The 14,502-nt window shown below is 58.2% G+C and overlaps 1 protein-coding gene across 1 annotated transcript in view; it reads left to right on the plus strand.

The window, feature by feature from the left end:
- Positions 1 to 14,502, plus strand: part of MGAT5B (alpha-1,6-mannosylglycoprotein 6-beta-N-acetylglucosaminyltransferase B) — a 63,826-nt gene that overhangs the window by 15,139 nt on the left and 34,185 nt on the right. The window contains exons 4-8 of the mRNA XM_045569535.1: positions 9,586 to 9,701; positions 10,291 to 10,364; positions 11,236 to 11,406; positions 12,156 to 12,320; positions 12,910 to 13,079. Coding sequence (XP_045425491.1) covers positions 9,586 to 9,701; positions 10,291 to 10,364; positions 11,236 to 11,406; positions 12,156 to 12,320; positions 12,910 to 13,079 — 696 coding nt within the window. The remainder of the gene's footprint in view (positions 1 to 9,585; positions 9,702 to 10,290; positions 10,365 to 11,235; positions 11,407 to 12,155; positions 12,321 to 12,909; positions 13,080 to 14,502) is intronic.

A 14,502-nucleotide genomic window follows, 5' to 3' on the forward strand; every position in this document is an offset into this window, starting at 1 on the left:
AAGAAGAAATAAACAAGATCATCCCAGACACTGATACGTGCTCTAAAGATGAGAGACTAGGAAAGGGGCCATGCAGACAGGGTGGTCTGGGAAAGCCCTTCTGAGTCTGTGATGTTTGAGCCTGACTCTGAATGATGGATGGGTCTGGCCACATGGGAGCTGTATTGAGAGAATCTGAGGCAGAGAGAGCAGCAGGTGCAAAGGCCCTGGGGTCTGTTAGAGGGAAGGAACCACTGTGAAGGCCAGTATTGCAGAGCTTGGGGAGGGGCGGGGGAGGGTCAACTGTGCCAGATCACACGGGGCTTTGCTGGCCATGGGACCTATTCTGAGAGCCATGGGAAGCCTGTGGATTTATCTTTTAAAAAGATTGCTCTGACCTCTCTATAAAACTGCATGAGTGGAATGGCAAGAGGGGAAGCAGAGAGGCCAGTGGTAGAGATGGGGAGATGGAGGCAGAGGTGGTGCGGCTCCCTTGGAATTCCCTCTCCTTATGCATAGCTCACTCTCCTCCGATGCCACTGTGTCCCCTCGGATCCATCCCTCGTGTCCCTCTCATTCTGCCCACGTTCCTGTCTGCCCCAGCCGTGCTGCCGGTCCAGCCACTGTCCACAAGTCTAGACCCAGCTGTCCCCCTACCGAGGACCCTGCCATGGGCAACAGCGTTGAGGGGCCGGGCCTGCCTTCCTGGGCTGGGGTGCTACTGCCAGCACAGTCAGTGTCTCTCTGGTTTCCTCCAGTCCTGGCCTGTCCCTCCCTCCGCCCCCCTTGCCCTTCCTCTCCTCCAGGGGAAGGAGGGAGCTACAGGGGGGGAGCATGCGCCACCTCCCGGCTCCGTCCTAGGAAATAGCAACGATCCATCATGACCAGCGGAGCCGTCAGACCCACAGACAGAGCCGTAAATCTCAGGGACACTGTTGCTTCTGGTCTCGGGGGAGAAGCAGGGGGTGTGTCCAGGGCATGGGAAAGCGGCACGCTCACATCCCCCGTGCACAAACACTGCCGCCCCTGCCCACCCTTAACCTGACTCCAGCGTAACCAACCTGAAGCCAGGCTGGTGAGGACCCCGCAGCAGCAGGTGCCGGTGTGTCTCCGGCACACTGTCATGCACCTGCACTTGGGTTTCCCACTTTGCAATTGTCTGCGGCTTAAAACAAAACCTCTACCATCCTCCATCTGCCCTTTTGGAAGCTTCTGGGCTGCTGCCTTCTACTCATGGCTGGTGTGTCCTCAGGGAAAGCAAATTTGCTTTTTTAGCCTTGGAAAACATAATTAGGGAGGCAGATTCGCTGCAAATGGCATCATGTTATGTATCCTAAAGCCAAATAGTAATGATCTTTGAATTTTCCATAAGGCCATAAAACCACGGAGAGTTGAGGCTGTTCTCAAGTCAATCTGTATTTGTCAGCTGCCTACTGTGTGCAGTCTGGGTGGGAGTTCTCAGAGTAGCTGGGGGGGGTATGCAAAGGAGGTGGAATTGGAGCTCTGTCCTTGGAGAGTTTACGACCACCTGGGGAGAGGGAATGCACGCCCCTCCCTGTGCAGCCTGAAGAGGACTGCGGCCACATCTGCCCCGGCCACATCTGCCCCAGCCGGGCCCCTGGCCCCTGAGCGTGAATCCGGCTGCTCACTGCCGGGTGGCTGCAAGCATTTAACGTCTCTGAGGCTCACCTGTGTGTTAGGGATGGCACCTAGGGAAGGGAGGACGGGGCCCTGTGCCCGGTGCTCAGAAGGACAGTCTGTCTCCCTTCCCCACGCCTGAGGGGGGGTGTGGGATGAGCATTGAAGGAGGGGCATTTCGACAAGGGGGACAGCCAGCGATCTGGACGGAGGGAGTGAGCAGGTCCACCTGCAGACCCAGCGGTGGCTCAGGCCGAGGGAGGGGCCTAGGGAGAGGTGCTGCCGGTTCGCACTCTGCAGCTGGAGGACCTGGTGACCGAGGGGCAGTGGAGGGCATGAACCCCGAACAAAAAACCACTCGTGGACTCCAGACTCCCTAGTTTATGTCTTAAGTGGGGGCCATAGCCCTGGACTCCACTCTCAAATACCCACCTGCCTGCCAACCTGGATGTCCTGGAGGGACTCAAGCTTGGTGCCTCCTGAATGCACCCAAGACCCCCGCTCAGGCCATGTTAGCTCCTACATTTCCATGGCTCAGACCCTGACCTTGCAATTAGCCTTGACCATTTTCTTCCTCACAGCTGTGTCCAGTCTGTCAGCAATTCTCTCCACCTTCTGAATATGCCTAGAATCCCACCTCTTCTCACCCACCCTCCCAGCTATTCCCGACTCAGTAGCCAGTGGGATCTTTTAAAAATGTCAATTAGATCAAGTCTCTCCTCCGTGGCTCCCCAGCTCACTCAGGGGAGAGCTGAAGTTCTTCCAGTGGCCCCGGCATGCCTGGCCTTACTTGTTCCCAGCCTCCTTGCTGTTCCTGGAGCACACTCATCCCTGCTGGCCACAGGGCCTTTGCTCCCCCAGCCTGGCTTCAACACCCCAGCATTGCTCCGCTGGTGGGGAGTAGTGACGCCACACACAGCCACCCCAGCTCTGCCCTGTTACAGTGGGATGATGCATGCGTGTGTGTGTGTGTGTGTGTGTGTGTGTGTATGTGTGTGCATGTGTGTACGTGTGCATACTGATGTATTCACTTGCGGTTCTGGAGAGAGGGGTCCTGTCTGTTCTCACCTGGGGAGGGGCCCGGACCCTTAGTCCGCTGTTCAGAGGCCTCCCCAGCTTCAGTGGAGGCTCTAGGTGGGTCTGGGGGGGCTGAAGCAGAGCAGTGACATTCAGGTGAGGCTGGACCCTGGCAGGGGTCCCTACGTCCCAGGTGGTGTGTGTGAGAGACACAGAGGGAGCACATCTCCTCGGCTCCTGTTTCTGGCTGTGTGCGTGTGTATCTCCCGGTACGCGTGTCTGCGGGCACCTGTGTGCGTGTCTCTGTGTTTTAAGAGGCAAACGATCAGTTTCATAATAAAATAACAACTCCCAGCAAGCACCCTGCCAGCTGCGGGGCAATCAATACCCCTGCTAATCGAATGCAACCCGCATAAAACAGGGCGGAACGTGGAATTAAGCTTCCCTCCCGAGGCTGCCTGGAGAGCTTGTTCTCGGGGCGGGGGGTGGGTACTGGGCTGGAGTCGGTGATTACCTCGTGGGGCTGCAAGGAGGGGCCTCTTTAGGGGGCTGGCCGGACACTGAGGTCACAGTGTCCACGAGGGGTCACTGTGATGGGTTTGGGCTCCTCCAGGCAGGAAGGGAAGGCCTCTCAGGGAGGACGTCTGTCAGCCTGGGAAGTCACTGTCCCCCCACCCCCAGAGCAGTTTGCAAATCCCTCACATCTCAGAGGCTGGCTCAGGCCACCCCCGCCCCTTCCCTCTACTACGCCCTCTCGGGGTGTCCCTGAGGCTGGGCCTGCCTCTGGGGCACCTGTGTATCCTCCGAGCCCAGAGCCTGGCACTGGGCAGTAGACATGTGTGGGAGGCACGGAGACGGTGGGACCTCCTGGGACCCCTCTTCTGAGCTCTAGCCTCCCCTGCCCCAGCTCTCCCCTGCATGGGCTGGGTCCGCGCTGCTCTGCCGGAAGCAGAGGCTCATCTGGGTTAACAACCTTCCTCATTAAAAATGCATAGACCGAGATATAAAAGGAAAAAAACAAAAATATAATACAAGTGGGACTAAAGGGCTCTCGGTCGTTTGTGCCAGTTGGACGGAGACGGGTGCGTTCGATGGTGGGAGTAGGGCTGAGTGTTGTCCCGGTGTCCTCCCTGCCCAGGCTGACAGAATGACGGTTTGTACCCTGGTCGTGGGTCCTGCAGGGTTGGAGGGGTGTTGCCTGGGAAACTCCTCCTGCCAGAGCAGTTTCAGCCTTTGCCTCCTGCCGGGCTTATCGGGTAGAAACAGCCCTGAGGGGCCCAGCCCCAAGGATGCCGCTCCCTAGACCGGGGCTGGAGCCCAGTCATGCCTTGGCCTGACGTCCTGCCCCTGCCCGCCCTGAGCCCACCTGGACCCCTTCCAGGAGAAATGGTGCATTCTGCTGTCTCAAAGCCCACTTTGTGGTACCATCTGCCTGGCGTGTGTAAGGGACGGGAAATGGGTTTTCTTCACGCAAACCAGCTTTGTCTCAGAGTGGCCTCTCTGATTCATTGAATCCAGGGTTCCACCCCTGGCTCCAGGCTGCTTCCTGAGGCCAACGCCCCTGTAGGCTCGTAAAAACACCAAATGCACGTCTAGACCTGCGTCAGGGAGGCCCAGCCCCCTGTCCTCCCCTGTGCCTGCTGCCCCAGCCCCCCCAGGGGCAGCCTCTGCACCTGCCCCTCCCCAGCCACGGTGGCCCGTTCAGCAGCACCTGGGCTGGGCCGGGCTGGGCTGGGCCGGGCTGAGCAGGCTTTGCAACCAGGTTGCCTGGTTGGATCCTCATTTTCCCACTTTATAGCAGCTTGGTGACCCTGAGCAAGGCAACCTTGCTGTGCCTTGGTTTCCTCATCTGTACAATGGGGGAGTTAAAAGGAATCGTGACGTTGTCATGAGTGTTGAATGAGATAACGTAATAATGAGCTTGGCAAGAGCATGCTGGTGGCTGTGAGCTATTTTATTATCATTATCGTTTGCGCAACGGTTTCCTCTCACGTTCTCCTAACAGTCTAGGAAAGCCCTGCCTCCCGGCTGTCTTACGGCTTAAGGGGCATCCCTCCAGAAAAAAGATTTAAATTGCATCATGTTCCTAGGGCTGCCGTGACAGAGTCCCGCAAACACAGTGGGTGCAACAGCAGCGATGGATTGTCACGAGGTCTGGGGGCTGGACGTCTGGGCTTCAGGTGCCGGCAGCCGAGCTTCATCTGATGGTGCTGGGGAGGGACGTGCCCCAGGCTCTGTCCCGGCTTCTGGTAGTTTCTTGGCTGGTGGCAGCGTCACTGCCGTCTTCATGTGGTTTCCTCCCTGTGAGCGTGTTTGGGGCCAAATTTCCCCTTTTTATAAGGCCACCCGTCCTATTGGATTAGAGCCCGCTCTGCTCCAGTGTGAGCTCATGTTAACTTCACTGATTACATCTGCGGTGACCCTATTTTCAAACAAAGCCAGATTCTGAGCTGCTGGGGGTTAGGACTACAGCATATAAATGGGCAGGGAGGACAGTCAACCCATAGAAAAAGTTGTATTTTATGACTGCAATGGCATAAAGATGAATATATTAACATCACATATTAAAACATTTTCTACAAGGTTTCTTCCCCTCACCCCAATTTTTAAAGAAAGCCAAACATTTTCACGGGTCCCTAAAAGCGTTGTGAGCCCCGGCTTGCCCCTCCTGGCCTGGGTGGACGGCAGCCCTGGTGCCACCCACTCCGTGTTGCCGACACTGGGCGCTGTGCTCCTCGGGCCCCATCGGCGGGAGGCCACCGTCCGCCACCCCCCTGTGCCCCGCCCTGTTCTCTTTCCCACCCATGTGTTCCCCAGGTCACAGATCTGCTGTGGTTTGAGGCCTCACGACCTCTACTTTTACTGTCATTTTTAGAAAAGCTTCACAGGGAGAGAAGCCTAATCATATATTATTTGGAAATAGAAAGTGCTGTGCAAATGCTAAGTCCAGTATAATAATAGTGACACCAAGTAATTCTGTTTTGAACAAGTAGAACTTGTTAAATCAGACAGATGCCTCTGCACTATTTAAAGCCTGTGCTAGTGGTGTGTTTTATGCAGAAACACGTATCGTAGGAAAAGTGCTGAATCCCCAAAAAGTAAAGTGCTTTGCTCTGTAGCTGGGCTTATGAACTTCCTCTGGGGAATGGGATGGCTGCTGTAAGTAGGGAGCAGAAGCACATCAAGCATGTATTGAGCACCTGCTGTATGCCGAGTGCTTTACCTTCAGCCTCCTCTCTCATCCCCACAAAACTCTGTTATTCAGATTTTGTAGGAGTACAAACCTGAGTTCAGAGAGGTTAGGTAACTTGTCCAAGGTCACCCAGCTGTGAAGTAGAGTCGGGATTTGAATCCAGGACCTCTGACTTCAAGGCTCTCACTCTTTCCAATAAACCTCTGAATGATGTGGACAGTCACTGCGCCGGGGCTTGAAAATCAGGGGCATCCCTCGATTTCTCCCTCTCCCGTGAGAGCAGCAGGATTAAAGCTTGGCCTTCAGAGAGAGGAGGACGGGTGGAGAGGGGAACTTCCTGACAGCAGGGGTGGCCGGGAGAACCCAGACTCTCTGTGATGTGTTAAGGACCGTTTTCCCTCGCTGCTGCAGACGGTGACTGTGTTAGTTTCCTAGGGTTGTAGTTAAAAAATCACCACATATTGGGTGGCCTAAACAACAGAAGTGTGTTTTCCCACAGTTCTGGAGGCTGGAAGTCTGAAATTCCGGTGTCAGCAGGGCCGTGTGCCCTCCGTGGGCTCCAGGGGAGAATCTTCCCTGCCTCTCCCGGCTCCCGGTGGTCGCAGCAATGCCTGGCGTTCTTTGGCTTGCAGACCCGTCACTGCAGTCTGTCTCCATCGTCACGTGGCCTTCCTATAAGGGCCCCAGTGATGGGATTTAGGACCAGCCTACTGCAGTAAGGCCTCGTCTAACTAATTACCTCTGCAAAGACCTCATTTCCATACAAGGCCACATTCTGAGGTGGCAGGTGGATGTGGATTTTGGGGGACACTAGTCATTCTGCAGTGGTGGAGCCCCTGAGCTCGTGGCCCTTGCTGGGCAGTGCCAGGTGTGCAGCACGTCCCTGTCCCTGAGGCTCCATTTGGGGTTTCAGGGCAGCCACTCACAACCACACCCCACAGCGTGGGGGGCTCAGAGAAGTGATCCGGCGCCTCGAGGGAGAGCTGCCTGCAGGAAGGGTTGGAATGGGTTGGGGTCCCACAGTCTCCAGTGACCCGGAAGGACCCCCAGGCTGGTCCTTGACATGGGTTGTGTGTGTCCTGGGGTCTCTGGTTAGAAGCTGGGACAAGCCACCCAGCCTTTCCCGCCCCGAGCGCCCCCGTCATGACAGGAGACCAGAGCCCCGTCTGGGCTGACCCAGTGGCATTGGAGGCTTCCCAGTGGCCTCCACACTGCGGCCATCGCCTTTGGTCACCTGAACTTGCATTCCCATCAGAGGAGTAGCCGTTCTGTCCCTGGAGGTTGGTGTGGAAGGCAGGCCCCAGTCGTCATTGGGAACTGATGTTGGGGCCAACAGGACATCAATCAGCTGCCCCTTCTCCGGCTAACGCAGGTATCCTCCGCGAGTGGCAGTTGCTCCTGGAGGGCACAGCGATCTTGGTGTCACGGTGGTGTGTGGCCATTCGCAGGGCTGCGGGGCGTGAACAGACACACGGTGCGTGTGGTGCTGATGTTTCGCGGAGGGAGGGCGAGGAGGGGAGAGAATGTCCAGAAAACCTGCTGGGGTGGACAATGACGAAAAGAGGTTGAGACCCCTGGTCTAACCCAAACCCATTTTGCGCAGTTTCAGCCACAGCAGTGACAGTGCTGTTTACTCAGACAGCTCCGCACTGCGCACTTGACACCTTTCCTCATTCAGCACTCACGACTCCACCAGGTAGCTGCCGTTCACGTCTCTGTCGTGAAAGGCGAGAACACTGAGCACAGAGAGGCTAAGCGACCTGCCCAGGGTCACACAGCTCACAAGGGCTGAGCTTCACCTCATCTCACTTATTGCTGTGAGTTGAAGCTCGGTGATCTGAAGACCAAAGAGAAATATCCCCGCTGCCTTCTGCCTGAGGACTTTGTGAGCAAAAGAAGCACCTGGCTTTTAAGTCTCTTCTGATTCTTATTTGTGATCTCACAGGAGGCTGTGCAGGGTGAGCTGTGTCCTCTAAAAAGGTGTGTCCACGTCCTAACCCGCAGGGCCTGTGACAGTGACATGTGGATACAGGGTCTTTGCAGACGACATCAGATTAAGATGAGGCCATGCTGGCATAGGTTGGGCCCTGGTTCCACGGCCTGTGTCACGAAACAGGAACTTGGACACAGACGCACAGGGGAGAAGGCCGTGAGAAGACGGGGCGGAGGCTGGGATCACGCGGCTGCCGACCGGGGAGCGTCACCATCACCACTTGCCGCGGAGCTGGGAGAGGCGGGGAAGGCGTCTCCCCAGAGCCTCGGGAGGAAGCAGCCCTGCCGGCACCCTGCCTGCTGACTTCAGCCCCAGGACGGCGGGAGGATGAACGCGCGTGACTTTGAGCCACCAAGTTCGTGGCAGTTTGTGGCGGCAGCCCCAGGAAACCAACACGAAAGCTGTGCCGGTTGCGTTTTCAGAGTCCCTGGTTTGTCTTTCTCAAAGTTGGCACTGGGGCGTGAGCTAAAGGGCAAGAGGATGGACTGGATTGTGTGTGCACGTGTGTGTACACATGTGTGTGTACACAGATGTGTGTGCACACATGTGCGCATGTGCACGTGTATACGTGGGGGCTCGTTCCCCTCCCCTGTCATCTGCCTTTTGCCCCCCCCACCTCCGCATCTGCTTTGCCCCTCGTGGGTGGGGCCACTGCCCCTCCTCTCCTTATGGAAAGTGGGGGCGGGGAGGAGGGTGGCTGGGAGGACAGGTAGGCTCTGAGGGTCCCCATTGCGCCTTCCCTGGCGGGCAGCTCACCAGCCCAGAGAGGAGGGGAGGTGGGGTTTGCAGATCCAAGCGGAGCCCAGGTTGGAAAAAATCCTCCATTTAATCCCCATTATACGTGGCAATAAAGACCCAGCACCTCGTATGGGGATAAATGGAGCTTAAACTGGGCCTCACAGCCAGGGGAGAGGTAGGGATCAAAGGGACCGGGATTGGTGTGTTACAAAAGGCAAGCCCGGAGGGAGGCCCCCAGGGCAGTCCTGGCACGAGAAACTCCCAGCACAGTGGAATCTATCTCAGTAGAAGTTTTTGCAATGAGATAAATACTGTCTATGATGTCTGATAAACTTCCCCAAGAGTTGAGTAGTAATCAACACAAGGACATAAATTCTCCAAAAGTAAAAACAGGCCGGTGTCGTTGTGAGGTGGAGGGCTGTGACGGTGGTGGCAGTCAACTCAGTTAAGATCCTGGGAAGGATTCGTTCTCGAGCAGCCAATGATAATTCACTAGAGTTTTAGTATTTGGCAAATCCCCGCAGGCTTCCGTGGGTGGAATTTATCCTGGCACAGGACAGCCCCTTGGGAGGAGACAGAGAAACAGACTCAAGGCAGCTGCCGTGCCTGGGAAAACAGCCTCTGTCACCTGGTGGGGGTTGTCCCTGGACAGATCCTGTCTGAGCTCCTGAATGGAATTCCTCTGCCTGTTTCAGCCTTTGACACACGTGTGACACACACAGACACGCCCAACATGTACAGAGATAGGCATACGTGCAGACATGGACACGTGTGCAGATGTGGGCACACGTGCAGACATGCCCTACACCTGCAGATGTGGCTTTCACATATGTGTGCAAATGCGTGTGCCCTGGATGGGGCAGGCAGCCAGCTCCATCTCCCTGGCTTCTGTCCACTCGGGGTGGGGTCCAGGTGCCTAGAACACTGCAGGTCCTGCTGCCTTTGCCCTCTGACCTTACTGGTGGGCGCTCCTGGGAAGGTCACCTGGGCAGGGTCCGGGGCTCACCTCCGGCTTCTCCCCGCCCAGGTTGGCCCCTGGGGCTGGCCTCATGGAGCGGATCCAGGCCATTGCCCAGAACGTGTCTGACATCGCCGTGAAGGTGGACCAGATCCTGCGGCACAGCCTGCTCCTGCACAGCAAGGGTGGGTGCCCCGAGCCCCAGGCACCCTCTGCCCCTGGGAAGCTGATGTACTGGGTACTGCGTGGGCCTTGGGGAGGCGGTACACCTGGGGTGGGGCCCCAGCCCCACCTGACAGCAGCTCTCCTGGCTCTCTGGAGCCCCGCTTTTGGCAGGGGGACTTGGGGTTCACCCCACCCCGACCTGGCATGAGGATGCTGAGGACAGAGGAGGCCCCTGGAGTTTCAGCTGCTGGGGTCAACAGCTCCAAGGATGAGGCTCTCTGGGGAAGGGCCCTGGGCAGCCCCTGCATTCCCCGTGCTGTGGGGCTGCAAGCCTCATCTCTGTCCTTCCTGGAAAAAGCTGGGGGTACTTGGGTGGGTGCATGAGGTCTGTTTGTACCAGCTCCTCACCAGTTCTCAACCCCCTAAGAAGGCTGGGTGCGTGGAAGAGGGTAACCCAGGCCTGGGGACAGCCTTGCAGGTGGGCTGTGCAGCTAGTGGGCTTTCAGGTGAGAAAACGCAGGCACAGGGCCATGTGGGCCACTGTGCACTCCTCATGTGTCTCTCCCCGGCCCCTCCCTGGCCGGTCGGCAAGTTGACCTCCCCCTACAGTGTCAGAAAGCCGGCGGGACCAGTGCGAGGCACCCAGCGACCCCAAGTTCCCTGACTGCTCCGGGAAGGTGGAGGTGAGGCCTGGGGCAGAGGGCTGGGCAGGAGTGGGCGGCTCCCCTGCGCTCTAGGACTCTGCTCCCAGCTGGAACATCGCTATGGGGGCCTCTCTGCCCAGCACTGACCCTGTCCCAGGCGCCAGCGGCAGAGGCCAGCCCCAGGGAAATGGCTTCTCTGGTCAGCCTGTCCACCCGGCCCATTAGCCCAGACTCCCGGGCGGGGTGAGCCTCTCTCGGGGCCTGCAGTGCCTTTTTACAGCAGACAAACTATTAAATATACCATGCCACCACCAGCCCTCTGTCCTCACTCCTCCCAGCCCAGCCAGCAGCTGGACAGAGCCCTCCTCGGCCACCTCAGGGCCCTTCTGGCTGCATGAAGTCTGTCCTGCGGGAGCCAGTCGCAGCCAAAGCGCTAGCTCCTAGTCACTGGTCCTGAGCTCCCTAAGGTGGGGACATTGGCACTGCAGACCCCTCCTGGGTGGGTCCTGCCCTGGCCCCCGCCTTTGCCCCCTGACCTTGACCTCTAGCCGAACCCTGCTTAGGGAGGAGGAAACGGGGAAGGAAGAGGTAGACAGGCCCACACTGCTGCACCTCCCGGCTCTGTGCCCCAGAAACTCGACCTGGCCCTGTCTCCGGGGTCCTCCTCCTTCCGGGCCTGGGACGGTGGTCTGGCCTCTCCTTCTCTGGGGTCCTTGGGGGCCAGGGCAGGGGCTGGGTCCTGGCTCAGCTGCTCTGCTCTGCTCTGGCCTTTGCTGCTGCATCATTAGGGTGCCACATGGGCCGCGTCCTGGGGGACCCCAGGGCCCTGGGGACATGTGTGCAGAGGGAGCCTGCCGGGGTGTGGGCGGGGCTGGCGCTGGCTCCCCGCCCAGGCCTGGCCTCTCCGCAGTGGATGCGTGCCCGCTGGACCTCCGACCCCTGCTACGCCTTCTTTGGGGTGGACGGCACCGAGTGCTCCTTCCTCATCTACCTCAGTGAGGTCGAGTGGTTCTGCCCCCCGCTGCCCTGGAGGAACCAGACGGCTGCCCGGGCAGCCCCCAAGCCCCTCCCCAGAGTCCAGGTAGGCTTGGGAGGTGGGGGAGCCAGTGAGGGGCTGGTGGGCGCCCCCAGCTGGGCTCCCAGGCTGGATGTCCTCAGGGACAGGGCAGGAAGCCTCTGCCCTGGGTGGAATGAGACCCACCAGCTCTGCCAGGTGGCCGGGCAGGTCCCAGCCCGTCCTGTTGGACAGACAGGAAGCCTGCCTGGTAGTGCCCTCCTGCCCTCTGTGGATGCTGCCAAGCCAGGCCTCCTTGCGGGGCCCCTTAATGGACTAGAATAACAGTAACAATTGCTGTCACTACCGAGGGCTTTCTGTGCACCAGACACTTGATTTGTACTTAAATCTACCCCCCCCCCCCATGCACCTGAGACCGTCCTTCCCAGAGGAGGAAGCTGAGGTCAGAGGGCTGAGTTGGCGGGTTCGAGTCAAACAGTTGCTGTGACGCCGGCTCGGCCCCACCCCGGCCTTTGGAGCCCGGGCTCTGCCCACTGCCCTCGCTGCCTCCCTGTAGTGGCTGGGCTCCCTGGGGACTGCCACAGCTGGCCACCTCCCTGGAAGGGCTCGGGCACGGGGTTGGAGCTGGCTGTTGCATGGGGGGTGTTGCAGGGTGACAGTGGGGCTCCTGGACTTTGGGGGCTGGCATGTGGGAGGAGCTGGAGCAGGCCTGGCCTCACGGGAGGGTGCCAGCCCCTGAACCCAGGCCAGCGGGGGCGGTGGTGGCATGGGCGCGGGTCTTGGGGCTGGGAGAGCTGAGGTCCCGACCCCTCCAGGCAGTCTTCCGGAGCAACCTGTCCCACCTCCTGGAGCTGATGGGCAGCGGGAAGGAGTCCCTGATCTTCATGAAGAAGCGGACCAAGCGGCTCACAGCCCAGTGGGCACTGGCTGCCCAGCGCCTGGCGCGGAAGCTGGGGGACATCCGGCGGGACCAGAAGCAGGTACGTGGTCCTGTGCTCACTCAGGGAGCTGAGCTCAGGGGCCTTGGGTGACGTGCTCGGGGAGAGAGGGGTCGGGGTGGCAGAGTCTAGATAGGTGCTGGGGTGGCCCCGGCCCTTCTCAAGGCTGGGGAGAGTGACAAGCCCCTGAGGGCTCGTGCCTTCCGTGGACACCCGGTGCTTGTCAGGCAGAAAAGCCACGGCGTTTGCCTGGCGGGTTGGGAACAATGAAGCCTGGCTGGGAGGTTTGTTGGCTCAGCCCTCCCTTCATCCCTCCGCCCGATACATGTTTACACGACTCTCTCACGTTGTCCTTTTATTTCTTTCAGAGCCCCTGTCATTTCACGAAAATATGTCTGTCTGTGTAGTGTTGCCTCCCTCTCCCATCTGAACATGGCTCCGAGAGGGCAGGCACGCCACTGTCTTTCTCATCTGTGTCCCCGGTGCTCGGCATGGCCACTCTGGTGCCAGAAAGCACCTGCCCAGGCCCAGCCTGGAGACAGTGTGTGTGCTGGCTGTCCCCTGGCTGGTGCCCGGGGTGGGACTGAGCGGCTGCCCCTCCACGCTGACCCTCTGTGTCCTGCCGCCCCAGATCCTGGTCCACATCGGCTTCCTGACAGAGGAGTCTGGGGACGTGTTCAGCCCGCGGGTGCTGAAGGGCGGGCCCCTGGGGGAGATGGTGCAGTGGGCGGACATCCTGGCCGTGCTCTACGTCCTGGGCCACAGTCTGCGGGTCACCGTCTCCCTGAAGGAGCTGCAGAGGTGAGTGCTGGGGAAAGCCACTCGCCCCAGGCTGGAGGCAGGGAAGGGGTGAAGGGGAACCCGTCCCCCTGAGCTCCTGCTCCACCTGCAGGTCCCACCCTGGGAGGCTTCCTGGTGTTCTGTGGGATGTTGCCATCCCTCATTCCCCCTCCACCTGCCCAGTCTGCCTCCTGCCTCTGCGCTGATGCCTGTTCAGGCCTGGGATGCACCAGGGAAGCGCGTTTGCACAGAGCTGTTCAGACAGGGGCCCGTCGCCATCTCTGGGCTGATGTAACCCTTGTGTCTTTGCTCCGGGGCCGACCCATTTTGGCTTGTGGAATTGAGCCACGTGGGATTCCTCTGCCTGCTGTCCTGGGGGACTTGGCTTCTTCTCTGGAACTGGCTCCTTCCTGGGTCTATTCTGGGGTCTGAAGACCTGGAGGGTGGTGGGAGAGTCGGTGATGCCCTCCCCTTCCCCAGTGCTGGGCTTCTGGGGTCCCCCTGATGCTGCTGGAGGTGGAAGAGTGGCGGTTAGAGGCTCCCCTGGGTGCGTGGGGGGAGGTGGGGCTAAGGCTGATGTCGAGGGGGTAGGAGTGTGTGTGTGCGTGTGCGTGTGTGTGTCTGTGTGTGTGAGTGTATGATTTGGTTTATTTTTAACCTCTATCTGTGGAATGTAGAAATACATAAGACTTTTCTTCCTTTACGCATTAATATTTATTATGTGATATTTGATTCATAAAAATATGTGTAAACTGTGCTCTGAAGCACAAGAATAAAGCGCTCCCCTGTGCTTGCGACCTCCCACTTACCATCCAGAACGTCATCAGGGACCTGGGGCCGCCCAGGCTGTGCACCCCCCAACCCAGCCTGCCCCCCCCAGAGGAAACTTGTAACTTGAATTTTGTGTATACAAGTCCTTTGCCTTTTTAAAAAGTTAATTGTTTATCCATAAACAATATATGGTTTGGTTTAGTTTTAGTTTTGAGCGTTGGAGGAATGGTATGTACCATTTCGTAGTCTCCGGACTTGCGTTTTTCAAACTCACTGTGTTTCAAAGACTCATCTATGTTGTTCACATGGCTATAGCTTGTTCACTTTCATCGCTATATAATATTCCAGTGTGTGAATGCCATAATTCTTTATCAGTTTTCCCGTCTGTGGATATTTTTTCCTGTTTTTAAAAAGGATCTTGAACAATGCTATGGTGGCCATTCTTGTACGTGTCACCTGGTTACCTGCCTACGTTTCTCTGGGTGTAGAATTAGGTGCACCGTTGTTGGGTCATAGGGTGTGTGAAAATTCAGCTTTACAAGATAATGCCAAATTGCTTTCCAGAATGACTGCACCTGTTCACAGTCCCGCTACTGTGTGGGGTCCCCTGGGGCCACATTCTCACCTGCACTGCCGGTTATCAGAAGTCCTGACTGAGGGTGTGACATGGCGT

This window comes from Lemur catta, chromosome 15 (assembly GCF_020740605.2).
Source record: "Lemur catta isolate mLemCat1 chromosome 15, mLemCat1.pri, whole genome shotgun sequence".
Taxonomy (NCBI): domain Eukaryota; kingdom Metazoa; phylum Chordata; class Mammalia; order Primates; family Lemuridae; genus Lemur; species Lemur catta.